Source organism: Lycium ferocissimum, chromosome 6 (assembly GCF_029784015.1).
Source record: "Lycium ferocissimum isolate CSIRO_LF1 chromosome 6, AGI_CSIRO_Lferr_CH_V1, whole genome shotgun sequence".
Taxonomy (NCBI): domain Eukaryota; kingdom Viridiplantae; phylum Streptophyta; class Magnoliopsida; order Solanales; family Solanaceae; genus Lycium; species Lycium ferocissimum.
Window position 1 is genome coordinate 36,086,494 of NC_081347.1, and position 12,042 is coordinate 36,098,535.

Consider the following 12,042-nt stretch of genomic DNA (forward strand, 5'->3'; position numbering starts at 1 on the left):
CCGGCACGATCTAATCTAGTAGTCCCAGCTATTCGATGACTTTCCATCGGATGATATTGGCCGAGCTACCTGGATCAACTAACACACGTTTAATTCTATATTTATTGACAAGGATAGATATTACCAGTGCGTCGTTATGCGGCTGTACGATGCCTTCCATATCCTCGTCATTGAACGTGATGGGACTATCGGGGTCATCATTCCGGATACGCTTTTCCCTTGTTATAAAAAATTTTGGTGCGTTTTACAACCAGCCCAATGGGAACGTCAGTTCCTCCCATGGTCATGTGTATCACCTGCTGAGGCTCTTTCAGCCTATCCTGCTTATTGGAGTCCAACTTCTTGAAATGGGTTTTTGCTCATTCACTTAGGAATTTTCGAAGACGTCCCAAATTGAACAGACGAGCGACCTCCTCTCTCAGCTGCCGACAATCCTCGATTCGATGGCCGTGAGTATGATGATACTTACAAATAAGACTTTTATCCCGCTTCTTGAGATCAGATTGGATTGGGCTTGGATGTCTTATTTCTTTGTTTCGGATAACAGTAACCGCTATGGTTACTACAGCGACGCAAAAATTATACTCGGATAACCTTGGAGTTTCTCTGTTTCCCGGGGCTCTATCGATAGCATTTCTGTTTATCAATCCACAGCTACTTTGACCTCGATCATTCCTTCGATCATTCCTCCTATCATTCTTGCCTGATTCGCTGTTGCGCCCGTTTCCCCTTCGATCGAGTGGGTAAGGCTGGTACCTATCATATGACGATCTGGAATCCTGATCTACCACTCTCCTCAATCGATCACTCCCTTTACCAGAATGCCATGATACCGAAGCAGCCCTCAGAAGCTTATCATCTTCGACCCTGATCTTCGACTGATACCTGTTGCGTACATCAGCCCAGGCGATCGCCGGGTATTCTATTAGATTTTGCTTTAGCTCCATAGATGTGATCGAGCTCCTTGAATTGAGCCCTTGGGTGAAATCCTGAACGGCCCAATCGTCAGTGACTGGGGGTAAGTCCATGCGCTCCATTTGAAATCGAGCCATAAACTCGTGGAGGGTCTCGTCATCTAGTTGCTTGATGTTGAACAAGTGCGATTTTCGTGTTTCGACCTTGATGCCCCCAGCATGGGCCTTGACGAAAGCATCAGCGAGCATGACAAATTAATCAATTGAATGTTTCGGCAAGTTATGATACCAAATCATCGCCCCCTTTGACAGGGTTTCCCCAAATTTCTTAAGTAGCACTGATTCCCTTTCGTCATCGGCGAGATCATTGCCCTTAATAGCACATGTATATGCAGTCACATGTTTATTTGGGTCCGTCGTCCCATTATACTTCGGGATATCGGGCATGCGAAATCTCTTAGGGATTTTCATCGGTGCCGCACTCGGCGAAAATGGCATTTGAACAAATTTTTTCAAATCCGGTCCCTTCAACACTGGTGGAGCCCCCGGAATCTGATCGACCCTTGAGTTGTAGTTCTCCACCTTCTTGTCATTCGACTCCATCTTCTTTTCGCCGGACTCGACTCATTTCGTCAATTCTTCGAGCATTCTTATCAATTTGCTACTTCGTCCGGGGTGAATTTTTACATTAGAATTGGATTCTTTTTTATTATATTTGATTGTATTCACCCGACAGAATATAAATATGATTAGAAAGCGAACTTTTTTTTATTATTCGAACGTACCAACGAGTCTTGAACCTTGTTCCTACATGACCTGATCAATTCGATCAGGCACTCGCCATCTATTTTCATTGTTCAAATCTTTGACAACACGAAACAACTAGGTTCTCGTTACCCCGTGGGACGTGTCTTTCCTCCGTATCCTGGGTCTGTTCTGATGGGGCAATATCGGGTGCCTGACCCCGATTTTGCAATTGCGCTATGATCTCTTGCTGGGCCTGTAACTGAGCCATAGCCATGTCTAACTGGTTTTGGAGCTGTTGCAGCATGACTCCGTTATTCTCGCCGGCCGGTACGTTGCCCACCGATGATCCGGCTTGAATAGGATTAACGGGGAGCGTATTGTTATTTGGTACGTCCCCGTCGTCATGCTCGTGATGGCTTGGTTCCACTTGGAAGCTGACGGAATGGGAATCCGACATTTCTGGTATACCTGAAATCAAACCTTAAAGAACAAGTTTAAAATATTGAGCGTAACCAGAATGTTGTATTGAACCGCCACTACTATCTCTGGCCCCACGGTGGGCGCCAAACTATTTAACCTTAAAATGGAGAACAATTGAATTTATGCGTGACGCCAAAGATATGTGGCTAAATTCAATTCGAGATTAAATTGCGAGATAAGCCAATACGTAAATAAAGAAGTAGATCTGACCAAATATTAATTATGTCTGGCCTCGGGTATAGAAACCAAGGTCGATACCCTCTGTTGAGTACTTACACGATGAATAATAAAGATGAACTTAGGAACAAATGGGAATGGTTTCAAAGGATTCTTATTATTTTTTTATATGAACTCTTTCTCTCTTTCTGTTGCCAGCCCCCTACAATGGATGGGAACCTCCTCTTTATATACTGGAGGAGTCCCAACCCAAGTACAATTCTAAATAAAGAAAAGAAATATGGTGGCAGCTGTTGCCGAGATCGACGCCAAAATATCCGGTTGAGGACGGATATTTCGGTCTTCTCCTAATGGCAGTTAACCGCCCTTCCTTTAACGCCTCATCCCAGATCGAGCTCGAAGCCTCGTTCCCGATGAGCCGGTCATATCGTGCCCGAGCATAACCATGACAACGGGAAACCGAGCATGTCCGTAGCCTCGGTTTTACCCGTATACACATACAAAATGTCAACTAATTGCAATAAGTATTATTGAATTTACTGTCGTGATTATTTTTTTAATCCTGGTAATAAAACGAATTTTTTTGTAAGATAATACAAATTTTTAGAATACAAATAGTATTGTAGTTTGTCAATGTTAGTTCCCCAATTCAGCAATATGTATTTATTTACAAAAAATCTGGAAATCAAAAGAAGTACATCGATAAATATATTTTGCACCTCTGATCATGGTATTTCCCCAATAAATATATTCAATTCAAGTTGTGTATAGTTGGGTACCTTCCATAATTTACTCTTATGCACATGTTCCTCTTTTACGAATTTGATAATACTGTCTCATAAAGATCATCATTTGATATTATTATTTGAACTATTAATTACGAAATATGTACCTGTAATTCCTCAATAAGAATTTATGATTATATAGGGATCATTGCAAGTATATCCCTCTATGTTTTGAAACAGAAAAGAAAATAAAGGTGGCATGCCGTTCAGCTAAAAAACTTGAAAAGTAGTTTTTTGCCCCAAAAAAGAAAAAATGAAATCTAGTATTTTACAAAAACTTAAACGAAATAGTTAAAATAGTTTTTTTTTTTTAAAAAAGAATTTCTTTATTATCACCAAATCAGGGCTACAATACCATAATGTAAGAAAACTTTCTAGACAAAGAGTAAAAGGTTAACCATAGGATTAATAGGATCTCAAACTAGGGGTGTCCATAGATTTTTAAAAACTGACTTAATCGTCCGAACCGAGCAGGTAACTGGTTTTACAAAGGCATGTTTCCCTTTAAATATCTTGGCTGTCCTATCTTCCACTCTAGAAAAAGGAAAGTTTATTATAATGATCTGATTAAGAGGGTGAAAGATAGGCTGCAGAACTGGAAAGGAAGGTTGTTATCATTTGGAGGGAAGGCAGTTCTTATCAACAGTGTTTTACAAAGTATGCCAATGTACCTTCTATCTGCAATGGCACCTACTAAGTACACACTAAATGAACTGCATAAAATCTTTGCAAGATTCTATTGGAGTAACAAAGAAGAAGGCAAGAGTAGACACTGGTCAGCTTACCGAGAAAGTGTGTGTTCCTAAACAGAAGGGAGGATTGGGATTTAGGTCCCTTTTTGATGTATCAAAAGCTTTATTCACTAAGCTATGGTGGAGATTGAGAACTTACGGTACCCCGTGGTCAACATTCATATGGAATAAATGCCGTAAGAAACATATTCCAACCAGGGTTCAATGGAGGGAGGCTCACAATTGTGGAAGAAGATCTTAGAAGCAAGAGATGCTATAGAAGGGAGATTTGGTGGAGGGGAACCAAGAAATGGTTACGCTAACTTTTGGTTTGACAATTTGGACTAAACTTGGTCCTCTTGCTCAACTTATGCCAGCTAATTTCCCTATGGATGACAGTATTCAGGAGGTTGCAGATGGATGATAGTATTCAGGAGGTTGCAGATGTTATGAAGAATGGGACTTGGAATTATCAGACATTGCAACAAACTGTGCCAGAAGATATTGTTGATCATGTAAGAAAAGAAATGCACATTGATACTCCCTTAGAAAATATGGATAAGGCCTGGTGGATGCTCACTAGTAGTGGTAAATACACTGTTAGTAGTGCCTGGGAAGTAGTAAGACAAAGAAGTGCCTCAAACTGGTGTTATAAGCAATTCTATACAAAAGGTTTTCCTTTCAAGATTGCTTTCTTCTTGTGGAGAGTGTGGAAGTAAAAGTTACCTGATGATGATGTACTTGCAAAGATGGGGATATCTATTGTGTCTATATGTAGGTGTTGTGCTCATCCCTAACAAGAAACAATGAACCATATGTTTGTGACAGGTCAATATGCTGCAGATATATGGAAGATGTTCTCGTGCCAGCGACGGGCGTCAAATGCCCTTTATTCAAGTTAATCAAGCTATCAGTAATGGTGGGACACAAAGTGCTCTTCAAAGCCGAAACCATTATATCAGCAGCTCTCCGCAATCATACTTTGGAAACTTTGGAAAGAAGAAACACGATTTTTGATAGTATGGTGGTAACATGTCTAGGCATAGGGTCATATATGAGATTAATCTTAATCTCATTAAACTGGCCAAAACTAGATATCCATGGATGACAAATTTTCCAAACTCTTGACCTCAGCTGGTATAGCATTTGGAACAATATAGGCCTCAGATACAGTATATACTGGTTCAATAGATTATTCCTCCTGCAGGATGGTTCAAATGTAATAGTGATGGTGCCTCCAGGGGAAATCCTGGTCCTGGTGCATTTGCATTTTTGAGAAATCATGAAGGAGAGTTCATTCAATACTGCGCTAGAAGGATTGCGGATACAACTTTTGTGCGAGAGGCAAAAGCAATGCATGATGGCATCATAATTTGTGCAATACAGCAGCATCTACCACTGATATTGGAGACTGGGAAGTTCCATGGAGTATTAGTATGGAGGTGCAGAAGATCAGAGAATAGAGGAAGAAGGGACTGATACAAGTTAGACATGTGCTGAGAGAGGGCAACGCCGTCTTGATTTTTTAACTAACTATGTTTTGATTTTATGTGTACTCTCAACTTTGAGCTATTTACAGAACTACCAATTGCAGGTAGGAGACTTGTAAACATGAATAAAATGCATTTGCCAAGCTTCAGATTTAAAATAGTAATTCCTAGGGAGCCAAATTAAAGCAAGCAATTCATAAGTTCAGATACAACAACGCTGAAAGCTGCAGATCATTGTTGACAAAAATAGCAAGGTGGAGGTAGTTCAAGATTAAGTTTATCTGCTCTTGAGTCTGTTGCTAAGCAAATTCTATCCAATGTTTGGTATTAACTTCATATTCAGCCTATTGGAAGAATCTCCTTAGTGATAGAGGATAAGTACAGATAAACTATCCTATTCAAATATTTCATATCAAAGCTGAGGAGACTCAGATTATATACAGCTTTGGCTAGCATAGAAGGCCTGATTTTGCACAGTTGCAAGTTGGAAGGATACTTCTTTTGGAATTTGATTACATAGCACCTGGTGAGAGCTTGAGGTGACTGAAATGGAATCAAGCCAAGGCTTGGAATGGTCATGCATACATTAGGCTAGACATAGCTACTTAAGCTGTTTTCCCCTTGTTTTTTAGACACTTTTGGCCTTGTAATCTTTCTTGCTTGTTGCTTTTTTTGCTTTCTTTACAATTTCTGTACAGAACCTTAGATTTATAAAACTCACAACTATGCCTGGTGCTAGTTTTTTTAATTAAAAAAAAGAATCATATTTGATTCTTTTTTAATAAAATTGTAGGGTTTTCTATATTAAATTATAACCCTTTTGAATAATTAGGTAGGTTTTAAATTTTATAAAAATAAAATGAAAAAAACAAGCCAACAGGTTATTAACACTCAAAGTCACAACTCCAAAACCTATTATACTACCCTAGGTAAAACTAAATTAGTTCTAGCATCTTGAGTAGTAACTAGTGTTGACAAATCTAATTCTATTAAGATTTAATTAGATTCTGATTTAATTCTGATATGATCAAATTTCTAAATCATAATTAGATGGATTCTTATCTAAATTATTTTCCAGTATTATGGAGATTTTATTCTGTTTTCTTAATTGTATATTTCCTAGTTAGGCTTCAATTTTTTTTGTATAAATACCTATGCAATAGTCAAACTTGAATATTAATAAAATCTCTCTTCTCCAAGTCTTCATGATATCAGAGAGACAATCTTGGGATCAAGTCTCACTGTCACCCATTATCAAAGTGTTTGGCCGATGAAAAAGAATCAGGCCCAACGTGAGAGGGCGTGTTGAGAACACGATTAAATAAAAAACTTTAGATGAGATGGTCACACACTTTAATATGGTATCAAAGCTCGTGCCATTTTAGGAAATAGAGTTTCACTCTCTCAACAAATTATCCCTGTGAAACTTGATGGTATTGCTACTTATCTAGCTTGAGCTAGATTCAATTTTTTATTTATCAAAGCTAGAAAATTGCAGGAGTTCATTAATGGGGATAAGAAAATCTCAGCTTCCTCTAATCCCACCTACACCAAGTGGCACTTAGAGAATTCGCTTGTTATGTCATCGCTTGTCAACTCTATGCAACCCCAAATTACCAGACAACATCTATATTTAGACACTGATGAAAAAATCTTAATGTGACTAAGTTCACCTTCTCAGCATGGGGAATTATGCTATGATTTTTGAGATCGTAATAAATTCCATAGCACGAAGCAAGCTGAAATGTCAATTTCTCAATATTTTTCTGAATTGAGTGGTTTGTTGCAAGAGCTAAATTATTATCAATACTTCCAAGAAGATTGTACTAAGGATGCAGAAAAATTCTAGAAACTGATTGAAAAGGAGTGAATCAATGACTTTTTGGTCGGGTTGAACCATGAATCTGACAAGATAAGGGTTCAATTACTTGGTAAAATTCCTTTTCCTTCTCTAAGAAAGTGTAGGCCTATGTCCACCAGGAAGAAAGTAGCAAGAGTGGTATACTCTACACAACACCAATAGAGAAGTTTGGGTTGACTGCTAATGATTACACAACACCAATTGAGAAGTCTGGACTGAACGCTAGTGATTTTCTTGACCACGTAAAGGCTACCAATTATGATAAAGATCACTTACATTGTAATTATAATGGGAACCAGCGACATACCAAGGAAACTAGCTGGAAGGTACATGGTCGACCTCTAGAGGTCGTGGAGGAAAACGAGTCAACTCAATGACAGCTTATGCATAATTTTCAGAGACAATAGAGTCATCTAAGGAGACAGCCTCTGCTAAATTTTTTTCTCCTATTGATTTCAAGCATCTCAAGTTTGTTTTGTCCCAACTTGACTGTTTCTTCAATGCAACATCTAATTTGATGAGTTAGATACTGTTTTTACTACTCATTCTAATTCATGAATTATTGATTATGATGCGAATAGAACATGATAGGCTCCTCTAAAGAAGGTTTTAACTACTCTCCATTTCTAAAAACAGACAATGTTAGAATAGTTATTGGTTCTCTTTCTCCGGTAATTGGAACATGTTCTATTTTTTGTGCTCCCAATATTAAGCTACCTTTTTTACTTCATGTCCCTCAGTTTCCAGTTAACCTTTTATTAGTCAATGCCACCACCAATGCTCTAAACTACAAAATTGAATTCTTTCAAAATCATTGTGTCTTTTAGTATCTTCAAACAGGAAAAAGGATTGACAATGGTAGAGTGCAACATGGTTTATATATGCTGGAAAGGAATCAAGGTGATGTTCTATGTCAAGACTTTTTTTTGGAGAAAATAAGAATGTCAATCAAGAAATAATACGGTGACATAGACGGTTAGGGTATCCACCCTTTTTTTATCCTAGAAAAACTATATCCTAAATTATTTTCAAGGATTTAGGTTGATTTTTTATTTTGTTATGCTCGTGAATATGATAAACATACTAGACACTCTTATCCATCAAGAAATAATAAATGCGTAGTTCCTTTCATGACTGTACATGTTGATTTTTGGAGGCCTACTCAGACAGCCTTTTTGTCTGGTAGCCGTTGGTTTATCACTTTTATTAATTGTTGCACTAAAATGACTTGATTGTACCTGATAAAATCAAAATATGATTTATTTTCTTTCTTTCAATCTCTCCATAAAATGGTTGACACTCAGTTTGATACTAAGATAAAAAATTTAAGAACTAATAATTGCACCAAATACATAGATAGTCGATTTGGTACTTATTTGGAGCCTACCGGGATCATCCACCGTAACTAGTTGTTCTTACACTAGAGCACAAAACAAAGTGGCTGAACGAAAAAAATACACATTTGGTTGAAGTTGCTAAATCTCTCATGTTCACTATGAATCTCCCAAAACCTTATGGGTAGATGCAATTCTAGCAGCTTCTTATCTTATCAATAGAATGCCTCTCAAAGCACTCAACTTTAAGAGTCCTTTAGAGATTTTGAGGAAATAATGTCTATATTGTTCCTCCAAAGGTGTTTGGGTGTGTTTGTTTTGTTCATACTAGGAATGCATGGAAACTAGAGCTGAGGGTCCTTAAATGTGTATTTGTTAGGTATTCTATAACAAAGAAAGGTTTTCAGTGTTACTATACTCAGTCAAGGAAATATTTTGTCAGTATGAATGTCACTTTTAGATACCCTAAACCTTACTCCAATAGAAACCTAATCAGCTTTTGAGGGAGAGTAATGAAAGAGAAGAAGTGATACCCAGTTCCATCAAAGAGAATATTTAGGAGAAAACTATTAGATGTGTTGTTCAGGGGGAGACCTACTATTCATAAAGAGACTATTGGACATCTGGATAAACCTGATTTGATGAGATATTAGAGGACAAACAAGATAGAAGAAGTCATTATGAAACCTGCTCCCCTTTCAAACATCCCAAGTGAGAAAAGCTGTGGTTAATGAAATGATGGATCTAGCAAAAAGTAAAACTTGAGAATTAGTTGTTACTTCACCAGACAAGAAATTGGTCGGCCTCAAGTGAGTGTTTACTATGAAACATAAAGCTAATGGTTCGATTGAGAAGTTCAATGTCAGGTTGATAGCTAAGGCATTCACTCAAATGAATGGATTAGACTACCAAGAGACATTTGTCCTGTTGCAAAGATGAACACAATCAAAATCTTGTTATCTGGCATAGTCAACCTTGATTGGGAGTTGTAGCATATTGATGTAAAAATGCATTCTTACATAGTGACTTGGAAAAAGAAGTCTATACAGAGATTCCTCCTAGATTTGATAAAGAAAAAATTCAAGGAAAGTTGTAGATAGAAGAAAGCTTTATGCGGGCTAAATTAGTCTCTAAGAGCATGATTTGATCGATTCAGCGAAGTCGTGTTTTCTTTTGGTATCAACAAAGCAATATTGATCATACTTTATTTATAAGACACCACAAGGTTAAAATCACTCTTCTATTAGTTTATGTTGATGAGAAGGGATGACAAAGAAGAGATGGTTCGACTAAAGAAGCTCTTGGCACAGGAATTTGATATCAAGGATCTAGGGAAGATTCAATATTTCATAGGAAACGAAGTGGCTAGATCAGAAAAAGGAGTCTTCATTTCTCAGAGGAAATATTTTTAGATTTCTTGGAAGAACCTGGTATGTTGGGTAGTAACTAGCAGGATCACCAATTGAGAGCTACCACAAGTTATAAGCAAGGATAAGAAAGTCGGTTGATAAATAAAGATATGAAAGATTGGTTGGAAAACTCATTTATCTTCCGCACAGTTAACCTGATATTTTTTATCATGACTTCTTTACTTTCTTCAATCCTTTTCTGACCTTTTTGTCATACTTTTTCTTGAACAGGGGGTCTTTCAGAAACAACATCTCTACCTCCCTAGGTAGGGCTAAGGTCTGCGTACACTCTACCCTCCCCAAACCCCACTTGTGGGATTACACTAGGTATGTTGTTGTTGTTTTTGTTGTCATTGTTATTGCTATTGTTGTATATTAAAACTGACATAGGGTTATGCAGTTAATATAGTAACCAGTTCATGTATGATCCTCGTGAGTCTCACATGCCGGTTGTCTTCAGCATTCTATGATATTTGAAATTTCTCACGAAAATGTTATTCTTTTTGCAAAACATTATCACCACCATATAACAAGAGGGGGTTGCTCGGATGGTAAGCACCGTCCACCTCCAACCCAAAGGTTGCGGGTTTGAGTCATCAAGGGAGCAAAAGAGGGGAACTCCTGGGGCTAGGTTAAAATATATAACCAATAATATATATATCACCTCCATATAGAAGCTTTTACAAATGTTGATTGGGCTTGATCACTAAATGATATGAGGTCTACAATCAGTTATTGTACACTTGTGAGAAGGAAGTATAGAGCTATGGCTCAGGTTGTCTGTGAACTTCTATGGCTGCGAAAGCTACTAGAAGAACTAAAATTATCTAGATATAATAAATTATCCTTGTACTGTGACAACAAGGCCGCCATCAGTATAGCCTATAATCAAGTACAACATGGCTGGACAAAACACATTGAAATTGATCAACACTTCATCAATAAAAAGATTGACAGATGATACCTCAAGTCTGTTCCATGTGACATCTAACAAGCAGCTAGCTGATGTTTTTATAAAAGGTCTTAGCAGTAGAAGCTTTAACAACTTAGTTTGTAAGTTGTGCATGTATGATATATATGCACCAACTTAAGGGGTGGGGGGGGGGGGATGGGGGGGTGGAGTGTTGACAAATCTGATTCTATTATGATTTGATCACATTCAAATCTAATTATGATATTTTTATACGATCAGATTTGTAAATCATAATTATACATATTCTTATCTGAATTAGTTTCCAATATTATGGATATTTTATTTTGTTTCCTTATTGTATATTTCTTGGTTAGGCTTTAGTTCATGTATAATTACCTCTATATTTGGTTGTGTACATATATATACACACACACTTGAATTAATAAGATCTCTCTTATCCAAAGCTTCCAACCAGTAAGCTACAAGGTATTCCGATGATCTTGCTTGTATGATTGAATTTCTCTTATTGGATACATAATCATAGTAGATTCAGTTTTTGAGTTCCATCTTGATTAATTTTTTTGGCTCGTGTGATCCAAATATTGTCATTTCTTAACTTTGTTTTGCACTACTGTAAAATAGTGGGGCAAATCTCTATTCTTGTCGTATTTCATGCTGCATTGATTCAACAAGAAAATGTCTAGAGAATTATTGTCAATGCCATGTTTTATGATATGCATGATATCATGTTTTAACTTCTGCTTACATGACGTTGTAGAAAAAAACACCAAAAGTTAACTGAACCGTACCAATACCGAAGAGAAACCGAGACGATGGGATGATTTCAAAAAAATCTAATTTTAGTTATTTAAAATAAAATAACTGAGAAATTAGTATGATAAATTTTATAAAATAACCGGCTGAACCGTACCATTGTGCAACGACCCGTTAGGTCATTTTGGTGATTTCACCTACTTTTGCCCAAACGACCCTTCCCTTGGCTTTACTTTGACATATTTGAATTGCAGGGATGGGTAGCGCAATTATCGAGGCAATCAGATTAGTATCACAGTGAGAAACCTAAGTTTTGAATTCATAAGTTTGATTTTATGTAAAGCTTTGACCAATAGTTTACTTTTGAATAAATGTGTCCGGAATCGAATTCTGATAGTCCCGTTAGGTTTGGAACATGATTTTTAGC

General features: G+C 37.3%; 1 protein-coding gene across 1 annotated transcript; it reads right to left on the reverse strand.

The window, feature by feature from the left end:
- Nucleotides 1-359: 359 nt before the first annotated feature.
- On the reverse strand, nt 360-1,163 carry LOC132061291 (uncharacterized). Its single transcript, XM_059454133.1, has one exon. The coding sequence runs from the start codon at nt 1,161-1,163 to the stop codon at nt 360-362; it is 804 nt and encodes a 267-aa protein (XP_059310116.1).
- Between the last annotated feature and the right edge of the window lie 10,879 nt (nt 1,164-12,042).